The sequence below is a fragment of the Tiliqua scincoides genome, chromosome 9, assembly GCF_035046505.1.
Source record: "Tiliqua scincoides isolate rTilSci1 chromosome 9, rTilSci1.hap2, whole genome shotgun sequence".
NCBI lineage: Eukaryota > Metazoa > Chordata > Lepidosauria > Squamata > Scincidae > Tiliqua > Tiliqua scincoides.
The window spans coordinates 2,617,177-2,637,838 of NC_089829.1; the positions used below are offsets into that span (position 1 = coordinate 2,617,177).

Consider the following 20,662-nt stretch of genomic DNA (forward strand, 5'->3'; position numbering starts at 1 on the left):
TAAAGGGAATTTCTCTGCATTACACCGTCTTGTTATCCAGCTTGTGACCCTAAGGTTCCAATTAGGGGAATTATTACACTGCCCTTAACAAAACAGCCCTTTTGGTAACATTTTAATTGGTGGAGAATGCTGGGCAGGCATGTGTTAGTTATGCCACATGTGACAGAGCTAACACAGGATCAGACAGTAGGTCTGCAGAGATCCTTTTGGAAAGTTTGGAAATGCTAGGAAAAACCTTGCTGAGTGTTAAAGGAAGAAAGCATAGGAAGTAGGAACATAGACTTGAGAAGCGCTAGACTCACAGACTTGTGATATTTGGAGTAGGGTGCAGTACCTGAATGCAGACCAGGGAAAATTTATGCCCGTGGTACAGGTTAACAGTCTGCAAGAATCAGACCCTCCAGTATTCTTTGGACAGTAGTAACTGTTGCAGGACAGTGAATAATACGTCTTTTGCTCCTAAACCTGCTAAAAGAAGTCAGCTATTTGCTCTTTATGAGTCAGAAAGCCTCAATAAGAGTTCCTTTTTGGTGTGCTTTAACTGAAGCAATTGGCAAGCAAAATAAGCATATATAAACGAGGAGAAGCAGCATGAAAATGAGTGGTGAAAAAGCAGAAGGTAAAGAAACTCAGCTTGTACACAAGCTCAGGAATTAATTGTCTGGAGAAATGGGTTAGGAAAAAAAGGACAGAGTCCTTGGGCATTTGGATGTTTTGAAGATGAGGACATTTGTGGAAAGATGATTCATCTGTGAGGAATATAAAAAGAAATACAAACCAAGAGGAGATAAGAAAGATGCTGTTTTTGCCCATGCTTTGTGGAATGGTATTCTGACCTTCCAGAAAAGCATACAAATCTTAAAGGAGTTTGATGGAGCACAGAATCAGTGGGATAAAGAAAAAGAAAGGTTGCAGCTACAGCTTACTGACCTTGCACGAGACAAAGCCAGGCAGGAAGCAGAGAAAGAGGCTAGAATAAATGATCTGACCAGGCAATTACAACATTACACAAATCAACATGCCATCTACACCATACAAAGGAGAAAGTTAGTAGAAGCGTATGCAGAAGTTCATAAATATAAACAAGAGAATAGTAAGCTAAAGGAGGATCTAGAACAGACTAGAAACTTAGTGTTAAAACTTATGACCCAAGCCCAGCAAAACAAACAGGCTGTAAGCCATGTGAGTTGCCGGAACCAAACACAGCAATTGAAAGAGGCTTTGAATTCCCATAAAGCAGCCATTGCAGCAGTCTATGGGAGTGGTGCCCAAGAAATCTTTGAATCAGAGCAAACCTTGCCCTCTGATTCAGTGCCAGAGTCTCCATTTAACCCTCAATGGGAAGGAGAGACACAGTACCCAGTTAATCACTTCCTGCTTGATGATGTCACTTCAGGCCATGACATCACTTCCAGGTTGATCACGTCACTTCCGGCGGGTCCCGGACAGATTGTCATTCTGCAAAGTGGGTCCAGGTCTAAAAGGTGTGAGAACCACTGAGTTAGATGGATGGCAGTGCAAAGGTGGCTCCACAACTATGGAATTCCCAGGGAATTAAGAACCACCCCCTCCCTAATGGCTTTTGGAAAGGGCTCAAAACGTTAAGTTTTGCCTGATGTTTGAGTAGGGGTTGAGTTCTGTTCTCTGTGCTTCTGTAATAAAGCTCTGTAAAAAAAAAAAAAAAAAATTGGTCCAAATAGTTGTCATCAGCCCTCATAGCTCTAGTTTTATTGTTTTATAATGGTTCAATTTTTATATACTGTGCAATAAAATAGACTGATATTGTTTCCACTAAATTATTTGTCTGAACCCCATCTCCTTACAATGTCATCCTCCTGCACACCCCATCTGCCTTTCTGTGCCTCTCCTCCCAAAGCTCTGATCACAGGCTCAAGATGGGAACTTTTGGGTTAGGGCAGGGCTTTTCAGACTGGGGCCTCAGATTGCTCCACTTTCACTTCTGAAGCTGCAGGGAGCCCTGCAGAAGGTCGCGCAGAGCTCCCCGCACTCCCACCAGGCTGCAGGAGGCTCAGGTAAGTGCACCCAAGCCCCTGCAGCCCCCTTGAGCGGTGCAATCCTGGGGATCGCACCACTGCCTTTCCCCACCCCTGCTATCTCTCCCCCCCCCCCCGGCAAGAATTTAGAGAGGCTCAAACTCTCCCCAAGAGTTTGAAAACCGCTGGGTTAGGGAATATACCCCAACCTTTCCAATGGTCCCTTGACAGCCCCATTCCCTCTGATCAACCAATGAGCATGCACTCCAGCAATTTATTTTAAAAGTTTGTTAAAGCTTTTGCACATTAGTGAGAGATACTTCCTCCACTCCATAAGATAGCTCTAAAGGGAGGGTCCCAAGGCCGTGATTGACAGTCCAATCCTATGCAGTTCTGCTCATATGTAAGTTCCATTGTGTGCCATGGAGCTTACTCCCAGGAAAATGTGCCTAGGATTACAGCCCAAGATATACATTTTCAAGGCAGCAGTAAACAAACTCTTCATGACTCTTGTTTATCAGAGTCCCACTGCAGGGTGGGTGGGCAGAACATCCTGGTGCACGTATCCCTGTGAGTTCACCTACTGTATATATGGCCAAAACCCTCTTTGATCCAGTCCACTCAAAAAGCCTTACATCTTGCAGTCATGATCTACCCCTCATAGCTCAGGTACACGGCATAATTCCAAATTCACAGTGCCTGGTCATGGGCCATGCAGCCTGCATGGTCATCAGATAACAGGCCACCTGTGGGTTATCCCTTTTGGCAGGGCCTCTTAGAGGAATTTTATCAAGGAGTACAAAGTTCTTTTGGGCCCTTTGCAGAGGGTGAGGGGTGAAACCACAGGGGAGGGTGGTGATGGGTAAGCAGAATGGGGGCAGGGAAGGGGGATACCTTTTGGTGGGAAAGGGGGGGAAAGTCTTTGGAAAGGGGGGGAAAGCTGGAAAAGTCTGGAGCTCAGGGGTGGCCCACCCATGTGGCATCGGCTGCTAGATACAGTAATACAGAAAACCAAAGACACTCCTAAGTCTCTGTAAAATCTTTTAAATATAGGAAATCATGTAGAAAATTAGCATCATTGTATTTAGATTAACACTAGAATAGAGAGTGTCCTGTGCAGACCAAAACTGGCTTCTGCAGCAGCTGTAGCCCCACAGCTGTGACCCTGAGCTCCTATACACTCCTTTATGGCAAGCAGATCCACAAGCCAAAGAGCTACAGTATCAGACCAGTTTTCTCCCACTGTGGGCACAATCCTAACCAGGTCTATTTGGAAGTAAGTCCTATTTTGTTCAATGGAGCTTAGGAAAGTGTGGTTAGGATTGCAGTCTGTGTTAAGGAATGTCATGTATGCATTCCTTGGCCCAGCATATATGGCTTGCCAGTAGCTGTGGTAGCTGCAGCTGCATGCTCATGGTAGTGTCCCTAGCATCCTGTGCAGGCAACAAGTCTGAGTTGATAGGAAAATGTAAGGTCCCAGGAAATTTCTGGGCCCCTCCTTTGGCTCCTGGGCCCCCTTTTTTACCCTGGACCCAGATACCAATTACCCCCTTTACCCTCCTCTCCTAGGCCCTGCCTTTTGGTTTCCAGGCCAGTAACACTCCACTCTTGGCATTTGGTGTGTTTGTTTTATTCCCCTAGCTGGGCAGATCTCTTGACTTCTCCAGCCATTTCAAATACTTTCATGCTCTCCTCCAAAAATGGATATTCAATAGTGAGCATTGCCACGTGAAAGCAATCTGGATCTTACAGACCTTATATCAAAGCACAAAGCTCTGGTCACTTTTAATCCCCACCATTACTTTTCCCACATTTCCACTCACCCTTCCAAGAGGATGTAACAGAAGTGGAGGGGGGAGAAAACCCAGCTCTGTAATAGTGAAGGTGGTAAAACCAAGGTGGCGGGTCTGAAATGTTCCACAGAAACTATTTGGTTGCCTTCAACAGCTGCTGTTTGACCCACATGGCCTATAGGCAAAGGCTGAAGGTGCCTTAGGCCAGCTCATTCTAGTAGTTTTCGATGTGGTGGTGCACCAAGGCAAGGGTATTCTACACACATCCATAGCATTCTGTCCCAAGGCCAGATCACCCAACTGGTCTGGATTAGGCGCATGTGTTGCCCGCTTTCCTGAGGGCTATTGAGGGCCAAGTGCTTTGCCCTCCCTCCCACTGCAGCTGCCCTGGGGGGCTCCCCATCCTACAGCTGCGTGAACTTGGGGCACCCTTTGCACAACTGCCCCTCCACTCCTGGCACCATCCCACATGCTACCAACCAAACTGGTTTTCTGAGTGCACAAAAACATGGCCCTCACACAGACCCGCAGCCCAGTCTTCAGTGGAGAGGACACCCCTAAGCATGTGCAGAGTGCAGGCCCACACCAGCAGCTATACAGGGACAAGAGGTGTGATGTGCAAATAGGCACTGCTCCTTCAGGAAGCACAGCACTGGGCCCGTTTCTGCCTCCCACTGTATGACCCCTTCTTCCCCCTCTCTCCCATGAATGACTCAGCAGTGGGAAAGGAGGGAGATCCAGCATGATGTGAGGGCTCTGCATTAGAAGACCGCTTCTTATGGCTCAGGTTCCTCCTGAGCCATAAGCCCCTTGAATTATGAGCCCTACCTGGGAACTCAAAACCTCTTTGAGTCTGGAGCAGGGCATGTTTTACAAAGCAGGTCTGAAAATGATTCCAGCCTGTGGGTTTAGGGCACACTCTGGCTCTCTGCCCCAGCGCCCTTCCCAAATGGGGCTCCCCTCTGACCACAGGTCATAAGAACAGCCCATGGCCCATCTAGTCCAGCTTCCTGTATCTCACAGGGCCCACCAAATGCCCCAGGGAGCACACCAGATAACAAGAGACCTGCATCCTGGTGCTCTCCCTTGCATCTGACATAACCCATTCTAAAATGAAGAGGTTTCACATACACACCATAGCTTGTAACCCATAATGTATTTTTCCTCCAGAAACTTGTCCAATCCCCTTTTAAAGGCATCCAGGCCAGATGCCGTCACCACATCCTGTAGCAAGGAGTTCCACAGAAGCCTCTTAGAAATGGCTAAATGCATGCTAACTGATGCAGAGCTACCCACAAATTTTTGTCGTGAAGCAATAGTCACAGCCAACTATTTGCAAAACAGACTACCCACTAAGGGTGTTTTAGACAACAAAACCCCTTTTGAGCTGTGGCATGGCAGAGCACCAGACATGAAGCATCTTCGTGTGTTTGGCTGCAAAGTTTATACTTATGTTCCAAAGGAGAAAAGGTCCAAGCTAGACCTCAGAGCTAAAGAAGGTCTCTTCATAGGAGCCCTCCAGGCACAAAAGGTTACAAAGTTATGGACATGCACACTGGAAAGGTGACCACGAGGCATGGTCTATACTTTGCTAAGAAAGAGAGAGCCGACAAAGGTAAAAGGTTCATTAATGGTCTATCACAGACAGATGGGGAACTCATGTATGTACCAGTTTAGCATAACAGCATGCCAGGACTCTCATCACCAGAGTCTGAGACCAGTGCAGCAGAAGAAGGGGAAACTGATGGGGAAGAGGAATTGTTGGAGCCAGAAGTTGCTGCAGAAGCAGACCAGGTTCCAGCAGAACCCAGACGTTCATCCCGAGAGAACAAAGGCGTACCACCTCCACGATTTGGACTGACCTACCTCGCAAGCTTGTAGCCAGAATGCGAACCAGAATCCTGGGAAGAAGTGGAAGCAATGCCTGTAGATGAATCAGGTAAGTGGAAAAGAGCTGCACAAGAGATAGATGCACTACACAAATACAAAACATGGAAATTAACCAAGTTACCACCAAGTAAAAAGGCCATAGGATGCAAATGGGTCTTTAAAGCCAAAACAAATACACAAGGGCAAATAGAGTGCTACAAAGCAAGACTAATAGCCAAAGGTTACTCCCAGAAATATGGAGAGGATTTTGATGAGGTTTTCGCACCTGTAGTGAAACACACTACTATAAGACTGCTCCTGAGCATAGCTGCTTCAAGGAAAATGTCTGTCTGCCATTTGGATGTTTAAACTGCATTTCTCCACGGAGAAATTAAAGAGGAGCTTTATATGAAACAGCCACCAGGTTTCACAGACAGCAAGAAGGCTCACCTTGTATGCAAGCTTCAGAAGGGGCTGTATGGCTTAAAGCAATCAGCCAAAGCTTGGAATGAGAAACTGAACCAGATGTTAACACAACACTTCACACAAGGTGCAGCAGACCAGTGTCTGTACACAAATCAAAAGGATGGAAAATGGACATATCTCTTAATTTACGTAGATGACTTGCTTTGCTTTTATGAGAGAGAACAAGACTACAGAGACATAGTAAATCACCTGAACAAAGAGGTGGAAATTAAGGAGCTAGGAGATGTTGCTCATTACTTGGGTATGCGAGTGGACAAGGAGGAAGATGGAAGTTTTCTTCTCAGCCAGAAAACAAAGATTTTGGACTTGTTGGGGTCAATAGGACTCAAAGATGCACACCCAACAGCTACACCAATGGAAACCATCTTTCTTAAACAAAAGGATGAAAGTGAACCTCTCCCAAACAATACACAATACAGAGAAGCAATAGGCCGGTTGCTTTACCTGTCCAACACAACCAGGCCAGACATTGCTACTGCTGTAGGGATTTTGAGCAGGAAAACTAATTCTCCCAGAAAATGGGACTGGCTTGGAGTTAAAAGGGTTGCAAGATACCTGAAAGGCACCCAAGACTTCAGACTGAAGTTGCCAGCCAGTGAAAAGCCTCAATTAGCAGTTTACACTGACTCAGATTAGGGAGAAAGCAAAACCAGTGGACATTTGGCTCTGTATGGGGGTGGAGCAATCAGCTGGGCAAGCAGGAAACAAAGCTCTGTTGCTCTTTCTTCCACAGAGGCGGAGTACACGTCTGCATCAGAAACATGCAGAGTTTCTGTGGGCATCTGCATCCGATGTGGCATCAGATGCAGATGCAGATTGCTTCAGGCGTACTGATTGGACATTATTTGCGGAGGACAATATACTTCGACTGTACTGTTCTTTATCAAAAGCTGCATGGACACTGTCATTTGTCACCAGACAAATACAGGTGTTTCCTAATAATAAGCCAGAGATGTGTGCCTTTTGATAAGAGCCTGGACTGCCGCTTTCCATTCTGGAAACACACTACAGTACAGTGAGGCCAGAGCGAACTTTAAAAAAGGCATTAGGGATGCAAAGGCCATGTACAGAAGGAGGATTGAGCAGCATTTTGAAAGTTCAGATACCCACCGGGTATGGCAGGGCCTGCAACAACTTAGTGAGCAGAATTATAAAAATAGTCTGCCCAGCAGTAGTGATTCTGTGGCAGAGCAGCTTAATCAGTTTTTTGGCCGGTTTGAGAAGGAGATAGCAGCCACCAACATTCCAGCTACAGCCACTGATGGTCAGTCACTTGTCCTGCAGCCTGATGATGTGAGACGGGTTTTACAGAATATTAACGTCCAGAAAGCAGCTGGCCCAGATGGAATTCCAGGGCGGGTCCTTAAAGACTGCGCTGCAGAGCTGACCGAAGTTTTTACAAATACAGTGGTGCCTCACATAACGAAATTAATCCGTTCCGTGAGTCCTTTCGTTATGCGAGTTTTTCGTTTTGCGAAGCACGCTTTCCCATAGGAATGCATTGAAATTTAATTAATGCGTTCCTATGGGCAAGAAAAGTCAGAACAAAGTCAAATTTGGTTTACAAAGTGTTTATTAAGTGCTCTTTAAAGGCATACATACTGTACAGAGAATTTCAAAAACGGGGGGGGGGGAGATGCTGAGTGGGGAACTTGAAGGCTGTAATCCTGTGCACACTTTCCTGGGAGTAAGCACAATGGGACTTACTTCTGAGGAGACACGCACAGGATTGTGCTCTAAGCTGGGGAGGACAGAGCAGCTGCACTCAATTGCTTGCTTTTGCTGTGATCATGGGGGGAAACGTGAAGGAAATGGGGCAGTGAGAGGGTGAATGAGCGATGGGGGGATGCTGAGTGGGGAGTTTGAAGGCTGCAATCTTGTGCACACTTTCCTGGGAGCAAGCACAATGGGACTTACTTACATAAACTGACATGAAGATCCTCCCCTTACTAGGGTGGACGGGATCATAAAGTGACATGAAGATCTGCCCCTTACTAGGGTGGACGGGATCATAAAGGGACATGAAGATCCGCCCCTTACTAGGGTGGACTGGATCATAAAGTGACATGAAGATTCGCTCCTTACTAGGGTGGACGGGATCATAAACTGACATGAAGATCCGCCCCTTACTAGGGTGAACGGGATCATAAAGGGACATGAAGATCCGCCCCTTACTAGGGTGGACGGGATCATAAAGGGACATGAAGATCCCCCCCTTAAGACAAACCAAAACAATACAAAACAAAAATTCGTTATGCGAAGCATAAGTCATAAAAATTCGTTATGCGAGTTACCAAACTTCGCACACTGCTTTCGTTCTGCAGGATTTTCGCTGCGCGGGGCATTCGTTATGCGAGGTACCACTGTATTTTCAATTTATCTGTGTCACAGTGCTCTGTCCCTACTTGCTTGAAGATAGTGCCAGTTCCTAAGCAGACAGTAGTTGCTTCTCTCAATGATTATCGACCTGTGGCTCTAACTTCGGTAATTATGAAGTGTTTTGAGAGGCTGGTGTGGGTCTTCCTTGGATCCTTGTCAATTTGCATACAGGAGTAATAGGTCGCCTGATGATGCCATCTCTATTGTTTTACATACAGTCCTTCGTCATTTGGAACAACGGGGTACATATGTACGGCTGTTATTTGTGGATTATAGTTCTGCTTTTAACACCATTCTACCTAGCAGGCTGTTTTTTAAAATGACTAGTTTGGGCATACAGCAAGATACTTGTCTGTGGATAAAGGACTTTTTGACAAATAGGCCACAGTCAGTTAGGATGGGCTCTTATTCTTCCATTCTGATATTAAATACAGGAGCTCCCCAAAGCTGTGTGCTAAGCCCCTTCCTCTATTCCCTGTATACACGATTGTACCCTATCACATAACACCAATGAAATTATAAAATTTGCAGATGATACTACAGTGGTGGGGCTTGTTAGTGGGAATGATGAGTTTGCTTATAGGAAGGAGTACAGAAGTTGTTATTGTGGTGCAAAGAAAATAATCTCTCACTTAATATAAAAAAACTAAATAAATTATAATTGACATCCGGAAAAAGAGGGATGTACACACACCATTACACACAAAATGGTGAGGAGGTGGAGAGGGTTGCTAGTTTCAAATTCCTAGGTATCTACATCACAGAGGACCCTTAACACCAGCATGTTGATAAAAAAGGCACAAAAGCAGTTATATTTTCTGAAGAAGCTTGGGAGGTTAAATTTGTCACAGCAGCTGCTTGTGCCTTACTATCGTTGCACCATTGAGAGTGTCCTAACCTGTGATATCTTGGTGTGGTATGGAAATTGCTCTGCAGGGGACAAAAAAGCTCTGCATTCTTAAGATCGCGCAGCACATCATCAACCTTCATCTACCAGCTTTGGAGGACATCTATACATCTCGCTGTCTGCAGAAGTCACATAGTATTCTGAGAGACCCCTTCCATCCGGCTCAGAAGTTCTTTGAACTGCTGCCTTTGGGTAGACAATACAGAACTATTAGAGCAGCACCACATGATTCCTGAACAGTTTTTATCCCACAGCCATAATTACGTTGACTAAGGCAATATAGTTGTTACCATGCTCCTGGGCATTATGGTCTGTTATACTGTTTTTATATTATGATGCATGTTGTATAGAATGTGTGGGTGAGTGTGTAGAGTGTGATTGTTGGAATTGTAGTATATATTTATGCTTGTATCTCAAAGGTGCATACATTTCGTTGTGCTGTAGCACAATGACAATAAAGTTACTACTACTACTACTACTACTACTACTACTACTACTACTACCACACAGATGCCGGGGACAGACCACGAGTGTGCGGCTACAGCTACTGCCAAGCCATATGTGCTGGGCCCAGGAATGCAGATATGACACTCCTGAACACCGTGTCACATCTGGGAGGAAACAGGCATGCTACAAAAGCTCCTTGACTTGTTTATCTACTTGCCATGAAGGAGTGTAGAGGACCCCAGGGACACAGCTGCTGTGGAAGTAAGTTCTGGTACTCACAGGACACTTTCCATTCTAGTGGGAGCCTAAATATGATGGTGCTCATTTTCTGCATGGTTTTCTGAATTTAAAAGATTTCACTTAGGAGTGTGTTTTCTTTTCCATATTACTGTCTCCAGCTGCCAATGCCACCTGGGTGGGTAGACCTGGCTTCCCCACCCTGTTTCACCCCTTTCTACCCCTGTTCTGCTCACCCATCACCACCCTCCCCCACCCCACCTTTGCAAAAGAAACTTTGTACCCCCTGATAAAATTTGTCTCTGAGGTCCTGGCCCACCTAGAGAGGTGCAAAGCTTCTGTTTTGCTCCCTCCGCCTGAAATAGTCTGAAAGGGGAGAGGGAGGCTCTCTGCAAAACTCAGTGCAGCTTGGGCCCTCCTCTGGCTATGCCACTGCATCTAACTGAGTTTTGGCACTGATTGGCAGAGCCATGGAGTGGGGACTCTTCCAGCCCCCCCCCCCCCCCGATGTTCAAGGATTGAACTTGCAAAATACAATTTGGCTGTAGTTTGGGGACCTTTGAACTAGAGCAGTGTTTCTCAACTAGTGATACGGGTACCACCAGTGGTATTTGAGGAGGTATCTGGTGACACTGCAGGACGTCTGAACAACTGCAGCCTGGCAGCGACACTAGGAACACAACACAGCAGCGGTAGGAGGCTTGGCTCAGTGGCCAGTTTCAAAAAAGCCATCCTGTCCACCCTGAGCAGGATGTGGACAGTATTTGCCACTTCGCATCTGACCTCCCAACCCAGAAGTAACTGGCAATGATGTCATTGCCAGTTACTCCTGGTGGTACTTCAAATAGATGAACCATGAGCGGAAGACAAACAGTGTGAAATATCAGACCAGAGCAGTGTGCTTCAGCTTGTGGGTCAAGAAGCCTCATTTGGGGGTTCTCGGAAAAATTTCAAAGCCTATGCAAGAGAGGGGCAGTAATGGTACAGGCCTCCCCAGAAAGGCCTGAGAAATCTCCTCAGAGAGATGCTGCCTAGTCAGTGCAGATGGTGCTGAGTGGTCATAGCCAAGATCTGTCTCAAAAGAGGTTTTAGACCAGAGGTGTCAAACGTAAGGCCCCCGAAAGCTCTTTATCTGGCCCCTGTGATAATTGGGCTTTCCCAACACCACCCTTCCAGCAGTGCAGCTTCTGCTCAGGCTCTGGGAGGGAGAGACAGAAAGAGGCCTCAGAAGGCAAGGAACACTATTAGGTAAGGCGTAGACCAAGAGGGGTGAGAGAGGAGGTGCCACTGAGGTGCTGGGAGAGCACTGTTATCACACAGGCTGCCCTTTCAGCAGCGCCACTTCTGCTACAGCATCACTTCATCCAATCTGCCCCTCCCCCTTCCTCGCACCATCGCTACCCCTTAGTGTTTCTAACTGATCGCCGATTGGAATTGAAACACTAAGAGGTGGCAGCCACCATCCTGACTGGGCCTCAATGTACACCCCCCTCATGTGACACTCCACTAGGGATCCTGAGGCTTAGCCTGCCTGTGGCTAGCTAAGCCACTGACTGCAGCCATCTTGCAACACATCAGTAAATCTCAGTGTACCATGTCTGGGACATTCGGAACACTTAAAGATGCCTCTGGGGTACCAAATGGACAGACACTTGTTATTATATTGTATAATGGCACAAATGCTGCAGTGTGCAAACGTGGAAATCTCTAAACAGAGCAGGGTGTGTGTGTGTGTGTGTGTGTGTGTGTCTAAATCACACTTGATAAGGACTCTCTGTTGCTGTAACTGGCTGCAGGTGGATGCCTTGACCTGCCAATCTACCTATTTTGAGGTGTGTGCCTGCCTGGATCTTTTATCTTTAAGAGTTTCTGCCCTGTTTTTGTAGCATGTACACATAAGAAAAAGAATCCAGTAAGATTAAAATATCTTAAAAGCCACAGCAGCAATGAAATCAACAGCAAAACATGGCAGCACAGCAGAAAGATGAGCAGCGAAAGTAGGCATAGCATCAAAGTGCCTGAAGTAGCAAGGCAGCCCTCCCTGGGAACAGTGCTGTGTAGTCTCAGTGCCACAACTAACCATGAGTAGCTCCTCCCATATTTCAGGCAGGGGTGACAAGCAGCAAAGCTTGATAGTAGTTTTTAGAGTGCCAGTAGCCTCATAGGAGATCCTGGCCATTCAGGGATTCTGGATCCAGACCACTCAGTGCTCAAAATCTGTGTGGGCCTGGGCTTAGATTTTTCTTCTTGAATCAAAGAGAGAGAGAACCCACTGCGGCACGGTCTCTTCAGAGCCAGGTCCAAGCATTTGATTGCATGGAAATGGGCTCACACACGAAAACCACTCAAACACTCTGGAAACGGAGCTGTGGGAAATGTAGGGGATGAGTAACCCGGAGGACTATAGAATATAAACCATCAACTTTAAAAGGGGGAGAGTTCCAGCTGGGCACTATGCACTGAAGCAGCTCAAGACGCATGGAGAGATCGGCTGCAGATCCAGCGCCGTCTGTTGTCGCACCACGTTGAGCTGACTATGTCCTCATTCAGGTAGGCACAATGGCCGTCACCTTCAATTCGAAACCTGGAACATGAGCATCCCAGAGACAAAGTCAGGGTTGTTTTGCTCACCAGAGGACAGAAAAAGCCTTTGAAACATACAAGTTTGGAAAATTTTCACCAGCTCCTTGGTGGTGCTCCTTCATTCATGTATACTCAAATCTCATCCCTCCCTCAGAGAGCCTTCCCATGATGATTCTTCCCCCCCCCCAACAGAAGTCCTTTCCTTCTAGACCAGTGTTTCTCAAACTGTGGGTTGGGACCCACAGGTGTATCCCCATTCATTTCAATATTTTATTTGCAAATCTATTAGACTTGATGCTACATGGTACGTGATTGCAAGCTACTATGTATATTCTTTTAACAACGATAGTCAATGGGACTTACTCCTGGGTAAGTGTGGGTAGGATTGCAGCCTAGGATAGTTAAAAAATTTCCTACTTGATGATGTCACTTTGGTGACATCACTTTCGGTGAGTCCTGACAGCTTCTCCTTCTAAAAAGTGGGTCCTGGTGCTAAATGTGTGAGAATCACTGTTCTAGACAATCCACAAAACTTAGAATCATACAATGTTATAGATTGATGGCAGAGCCTCCAAGATGAATTTTATCATGAGGTACAAAGTTCTTTTGGGCTTTTTCCCAAAGGGGGAAGGGAGGGGAGGTGGGCAAAACAGAGTGGAGAAGGGTGGTGACGGAGACAGGCAGAATGGGGGAAGGTCTTTGGAGCACAGCAAATTGGGGCTTCCCAATTTGGGTTCCACATCTACCTGCCTGTGTGGCATCAGCAGCTAGATACAGTAACAGGGATATCCAAATGTTTAAGGCTGCAATCCTAACCACACTTTCCTGAGAGTAAGTCCCATTGAACAAAATAGGACTTACTTCTAAGTAGACCTGGTTAGGATTGTGCTCTAAGTCTCTGTAAAATCTTTTAAATGTAGAAAATAATTGCAAAAAATGAGCATCATCATATTTAAGCTCACACTAGAATGGAAAGTATCCTGCATGTACCAAAAACTTACTTCTGAAGCAACCATAGCTGTGTCCCTGAGCCCCTATACACTCCTTCATGGTAAGCGGATCCACAAGCCAAAGAGCTACTGCAGCAGGCTAGTTTCCTCCCAGATTTGACACTGTGTTAAGGAGTGCCACGTATGCATTCCTAGGCCCAGCAGATATGGCTTGCAGCAGCAGCAGCTGCTGCGTACCCACTGTGACATCTCCAGCACCCCATGCGGGTAGTGAGTCTGGGTAAGATAGGAAAATGTAAGATCACAGGAAATTTCTGGGCTCCCTCTTTTTGCTCCTGGGCCCCCTTTTTGAGTCTTGGCCTGGGTAAAAATTACCTCCTTTACCCCCCTCTCATGGGCCCGGATGGAAGGTAGGTCATCTAGTTTAACCTCTGCTCAGTGTAGGCTACAGCATCCATGAAGAGGCCATACAGCCGTTGCTTGGAAACTTCCACTGTGGGAGAGCCCAAAGCTGCCAAGAGGCTGGCTACTCTGATGCCACAAAGATGCAGAACTTTAGAAAAGTTCTGATTAACAATCTCTAAATGCAATATTATTTAGAGCAGTAATTTTTAAACATTCTGCTGTCTGGGATCCCTGAATGTTATATTATGGGGCAGGAATGTTTGGTCTTAATGAACCCGAAATGTGATCAATTGATTTCCCTGTCATTTAAAAAACAAATTAGCAACATTTCAAGCATGCTGTAATGACTTGAGCTCATGGAAACCAAAACACATAGGGGGATTCTGCAGGAAAAATGCAGCATGTTCTGTATTCAGAATTAAGTATTGGTGATTAAGACCTGGGGAACTCCAATTGGAAAAAAATTTACCCCAAACGGTATGTATTCTAAAAAAGGTTTCATGTGAGCTTTCACTTACAAATAGACATTTAAAAAAACAGAAAAAACCAGCAAACCCTCTGGTCCCAGCCTACTGATGCAAAGTTCAGACTGAGAGCCCCCCTGCCCTTACCAGTTGCTGAAGGGTGAAGCATTGGGCCAGTTCCAAGACTGTTTCTCATCTTCCCGCCAAAGGCCAATCCAATAATAATTATAGACTTTATGGTGCATTATAAAATCCTTTAAAAAAAATTGACATGACTTTTAAAACTGTTTTTGAACATTCATGTATATGAATAGAATTCATAAATGCATTTTTTCCTTCAATAGTCAGGCTCCCCAATGCGCCCCCCGCCCCCGCTGTACAGCATACATTGGCATTTGCTCCCTCCTCCCAACATAGTGCAATTAGCCTATGACGTTTCCTGTTGTTACCACATAATGTAAAGGTTTAAAACCTATCAGTGCAGAAGCCACCAGAACAGCCTGGGAATTGCAGGCAGGTGGTCACCAGTTGCATCACATCCTGCCATCCTTCTTGCATGTGGTTTATTGGGAGGGTGAGGAAAAGAAGCATGTTCTTGAAGTCAGGAGGAGGGATAGGGTCAGGGAAAAGAGGGGAGGGTCATCTTGGGGGTACAAAGTCTCCACGCAGCTAAGGGCTTTGTGGGTCTGAAACAGCCCAGCTGTGACTAGAAGGGAGCATCACATTTTCTGCCAACTGAAGCACCCAGACAGTCATCTGAGGCAGCCCTACAGTCCAGCCACAAGGTTCTAAAAGGCTGAAACAGTTATAAGAGGATGAGAGCTGCTAGGACTGCGTCTGAAAGAATGAGCAAAAGCTTGTTAACTGAATGGAATTCATGAAAAAAGTACTCCTGGTTGTGCATGAACAGAGTTCCAGCCCAGCAACGCACCCTGGAGCATCTCCTTGGAGGTTGGCTCCTACTGCACAGTAGTCAATGCCGGACTTGTAGAGGCTTGAAATTTCCACTGGAGGGAGAGGCCTTCTCAGCCTTCAACCAGTATTCCATGAGTAAGCAATGTACAGTAAGTTACTTAGAAGCAATGTAAGCTAAGAAGGAAAGAGGAAATGCTGCCAGCTAGCTATGGGCCTCTCTCACAGACACACAGAGCGCAGCCTCTCTCACCATTTCCGCCTGTGTGTCAACTGTTACTAGAGAGCCACCAGAGGAGGAGCAGTTGCTCTGGCTGAAAATCCAGGACCCTTCAGTAGGAGAGAAAAAGTAGCATCTTCCTCCTTTCCCTATCCAGTCTTGGGGGCATGAAATGTTGCCTGAGGAGGATGGAGCCACTGGAAAAGGTCGCGCCTTCACTGTTGGAAGAAAGAAAGGTGATAATGTCTGGTGCCCAACACTTCCTGTGGCTCAGAGAATTGGGGCACAATCTTAACCAACTTTCCAGCACTGACATGGCTGTGCATCCTGCAGTGGGGAGGCAGTCAAGGGGGGCTCCTCAAGGTAAGGACAGGTTTGTTATCTTACCTTGGGACTGCATTGCAGCTAGCTCAGTGCTAGAAGGCCGGTTAGGATTGAGCCCTTCAATGCTGGAACTTGCCTGCTGGGAGCAGGATAGGATGCTGGAACTTACTTTCTCTGGAGCGGAACAGAAAGAACCCTGGAACCGGTAGCTCCTCTTGCTTCAGAAGACTGGGTCAAAAAATTGGAAATGGCTTCCCAATGATGAGGCAATGGTGCCCCAGCGGTGGGTGTTCTCTAGCTACATACAGTTAGGGACCTTAAAGACACCACTCTAAACATGGAAAACATCACACACACAAAACAGTAGAAGGAAAAGAGAAAAAAGACCCCACTCATCCCACTTGGGAAACCCCTTGCGAGCCTGCATTCTTCCCCTTCCAGCCATGCTCACTCACAGCCATTATCACTAATGATGAATAATCTAGTTGGGGGAGGTAGGATAATTTCTTGGAATGCCCCCTTGCTGGGTCTCTATTTTGACCAGCAGAACCAATCCACGTGTGTGTTGAAGACGTGAGTTGCAACACTGCCAATCCTTCTTTCATGGGGTTCAAAGGTAGATAGACCTCATCAGACATAAAAGCACCACCACCCCCTTCACCATGCCTTTTAACTCACTCTCCCTACCCCGCCTCTCTCTGACTTGACACAAAAGCAGGTCAGAAGCACAGAATGTAGAACATCAACATTTTTTGAGAGAGCTCTGTCAAAAAGTCCATGTCATGTTATGGCAGGGCCATAACTGGGGAGCGGCCTACTTCCTGAGCCACCATGAGAAGTTGTTTCCTTTTTTCCACTCTGTTTTCTGGAGCTAATAGACAGACCAACCCATTCTAAGATCCCCTCCATTCCACTGCAGGAGAACAACAACATCCAGTATTAAATGAAGGTTGAGACACAAGGAGATAAAGCTTTGAAACTGAACATATGCCTGTCGTAAACTTCGTACACTCCCAGGGTTTTGGGGTGCTCAGAGTTCTTGGTTCTTGAACCCTAGAGCCCTCAAGGACCCCTGTTTGGTAGTACTGCCACCACCCTGTATGTGCCAGTGTCTCAGTCCAGGGACACTGAGACCCTCTAGGCTTAATTCTATCCCTTGCAGGCACTGAGCACTTTCTTTAATTAAAGCCTCAGTCCTCAAGTTACTAGTCCTCAATGAGTATTTGGTAGCTTGCTGAACGGCTAGACAGGATTCTGAACCTTTGTCCCCACCAGACAATGAAAGCTTAGTAAAAGGATTTTTACTTTATTAAATACATAGGGTTACATAAAGTTACAAAAGGCAGCAAATGCTAGAGGCATAAAACTTCTAGGAAACATATCAGCATTAAAATAACAAAGCTAACTGGCTATCTCTATTATTCCCTAACTCTCACCTGGGTCAGCTTTCCTTTGTAGATCTTTCAGTCAGGTTACCTAAGAGGCCACATGGCCCTGGTGGAGCAGGCTCTCTCCAGGATGTTGCACCCACAACATTTTCCCACCAAATGAACAAAGACAAAAGACCAACATACCCCTTTGGGCTTTGTTCTTATACTTCACATGCTAACAGGACTCAGGTGACTCTGTACTCATTTAAACTGCCCAATCAGAACTCTTGGGGACAGAATCTTCTTGAAGTGGGGCTGGATGCTAGTCCCCTTAGTTCTTCCCCTCCCCACTGGAGATTCATGGACACCTCTCTGTCTGCTTAGGTGCCACATTATCACCTTCCATTGAGTTGTAAATTCCTTGCAGTTAGGAACTGCAAGCCACTTCTGTTACTGGTTTAGCTTGGTTCAGGCTTTACATTCTACTAGGCCTAAACTGTCCATATTCATGACAATGCCCAACAGTGATTCTTGATCGCTCATCCAGGTAACAGGGTTCAGTTTGGCAAAGGAACTATCTGGAGGACCTCCCTGACAGGAGCAGCCAATTCTATTTTTCTGGAATTTTTCATCTCTGAAATTCATTCCTTAAAGGCAGTTCCTGCAAATTTCCAACCTGAGAAAGGAGGAGGAATATAACAATAGGTAAGCCAACTGAGAATAGGATGAGGGTTAAGGAGTCACAGGTAGATGGACCTATCAGATGAGGACCCAGAAACCCCTGTGTGAATTCATTCAAGTCCCTTTTAGAGGTGGACTGAAAAGGAATGGCTTTTAAGGCAAGATAAAAGCAAGGAGGCCACAAAGAAAAAATGTTGTGGTCACCTTTTCCACTTGTATGTTTTGGGTATTGCACAAACAGAAATGCCAGTCCTTTTTCATTCAAAAAACTGGACAGGAACTAGGTACTCACCCGCCTGGAAAATATTGAAACCAATTGAGACCAGTGCAGCTGTGCAGGCGATCGCTAAGAGGATGTTCTGGTGACGCTGCCTACCTCCCTTACCTAAAAGAGACAGTGAATTCTCCATTAATAATGAGTGGTTTTGTCATTATTTGTTCTGATAAAGAGCCAAGTTGCAGAAGAGAAGCTCTGGTGGGTGTGTTGTAGCAAAAGGGCCTGATCCGTGGCACCTGGATGACCACAGGTCCCAGCTCACACTCTGCTCCTCACGAGCAAGACTGCCTGAACTGGGACACAGAAGATCTGCAGGAGATGGCACTAGTCAGGGATATGCAAGTCCCAAATCTTCATATGCAATGGAAATTCATTTCTTGTGCCTTGCTGTGGAAATACAATCAGCCATCAAATGGAAAGATTTGGTCAGGGAAACAGTGGGTGCTGCTTTTTCATCATTTGAATGGCATCTGCAGAGAAATTCTTTCATTTACCCTCCTCGAAAACACAATCTTGGGCATGTCTGGTTCTAGCTGGGATTCTTGAGAGGCATGAAATTCTTACCTTGATCCCTGCTATTTTGAAAGGGTCTCATGGACTTTCTGAGTCTAGTGTTTAATTCCGTATATCCATCTTCCTCCAGCACTTCTGCAAAAGTTCCAACAACATGAGAAGCTAAAAACAAACAGATGCTGAGTAAAGCCTCAAACGGTCCTGATCCAGCAGGAAGCCATGCCTGTGAGAACAGGCAACACTGGGTGCTGGTCACTGGACAGGGTCTATAAAGAAATCCTTTTGTCTGCCCAAAAAGTTGTAATGGCTGAACACTTTCCAGTCAAAGCAGGGATTCTGCGGAGATGTGAACGGTCTTACCTTGATTTGTGGAGTCTGCATTTCTTGGCTGGATTTTTAATGCCATGTATCCATCTTCACTCAACATTATGGCAGAAGTTTAAATTTCAAGCATAACTGAGAGGCTGGAGACAGACTGGACCTGACTAGACAGTCAAATGTCTGCATTCTCCTTTGCACAAAGCTGTGGAGGAAATGTAAGTGTTGCTTTCCGGCAAGTCAAGTGTCAAAACCACAGGTGGGGGGTCTTAAGAATGACCCGACACAGATCTACAGCTCGGTGCTGAGCAGCAGGTTGAGGGGGGAGATTCAGCACTATCTTTCAATTCATTAAGAGGGCGCAAGATCTCCCAATGCTTTAGCTGCCTCACTCATCTCAAAAGTTCCTTTTTAGGCCATGGTGCTCCATGGTGGAGCCCCTGCTTTGAATGCCAAACACACCAGGTTCAATCCCCAGATGGCAGCATCTCCAGTAAAGCCAAGAAAATACTTTAAGATGCTCAAGAGCTGCTGTCCGTCTGTGCTGACAATACTGTTACTTACAGCAGAATCCTAAGTCCACACAGCCTGCACTGTATCCATTGTAAGGTAGGAGCAAGCTGGAGGTCACCTTGGGGTAAGGGGATATTTTTCCCCTTAGCCCGAGTAATGTCCCAGCTTGCCTTATGGAGTTACTTGGATCTACATGTAGGAGAAGCCCCTGAGGGCTGCCCAGGCAAGGAGTGGGGGGTTAGGATATAGTGTGCACCCCTGCTGATCCCGGGTTGGATCTTCTCCAGTTTCACCCTCCCCCCACCCAGAAATGCTCCCTCCCTGCATCTACAGCATCCTCCTGCCACCCTCTCCCACCCACCCCCACACCTCCAAGTGCACATTTACTTGTGTTGGCCTGTGTGGGGACTGGATTCAGTGCCAGCAGGCTGGTGCACATTTTACGTTGGTGCTGCCAGCTCCCAAGTTGATGCAAATATGCCTTATAGGGAGGCCTGCACCAGTTCAAGCTGGAGTTTGGATTGGGCTGTCATTCAATTTGCTGCAAAAGCTTGCACTAATTTGAGGGGAACATTATCACACATTATTAGACTCCAGCTTAGAAGTGCAGGAGCTGGCTGTGTCAAATGCCTTTGATATGTGGTGACACTATTGTTGGCATCACTGATCTACACCGCAATTTGCAGAGTACTGTAGGCATAAAGACCCTGCTAGGAACTTACAGTCTAAATTTTGTGAGTGGAACACTGAGGCAAGGATAAACGGGGGGGGGGGGGGAGATGAAGGCATGTAAATGGAGTTAACGGGTCTTAGTAAGCTTTCATTTTGGTAAGCTGTTTATTTAATTGATTATAAGGGCACAATCCTAACCTACTTTCCAGCAATGCAGCTCCAAGGTAAGGGAACAAGTATTCCTTTGAGGAGACCTCTGCAGTTGGCACACCCAACTGCAGGATACAGCACACATCCCATTGGCACTGCTATGCCAGTGCTGGAAAGTTGGTTAGAATTTGGGCCTAA

General features: G+C 46.2%; 1 protein-coding gene across 1 annotated transcript; it reads right to left on the reverse strand.

Moving 5' to 3' along the window:
* Positions 1-12,581: 12,581 nt before the first annotated feature.
* Positions 12,582-16,046, reverse strand: LOC136660234 (C-type lectin domain family 2 member B-like). Its single transcript, XM_066637338.1, has 4 exons — positions 16,034-16,046; positions 15,680-15,864; positions 13,887-13,921; positions 12,582-12,696 (listed from the first exon to the last, which is right to left on the reverse strand). Exons 1-4 carry the CDS (start codon positions 16,044-16,046, stop codon positions 12,582-12,584), a joined length of 348 nt encoding a protein of 115 aa, XP_066493435.1.
* Between the last annotated feature and the right edge of the window lie 4,616 nt (positions 16,047-20,662).

Excerpts from the sequence above, each read along its gene's own strand:
- LOC136660234 (XM_066637338.1), bottom strand. Across the intron at positions 13,922-15,679 it reads TTGACACACAGGCGGAAATG|ACTCACTACCCGCATGGGGT; the intron begins GTGAGAGAGGCT and ends TATCTTACCCAG. Across the intron at positions 12,697-13,886 it reads GGGGTGCTGGAGATGTCACA|GTTTCGAATTGAAGGTGACG; the intron begins GTGGGTACGCAG and ends CTCATGTTCCAG.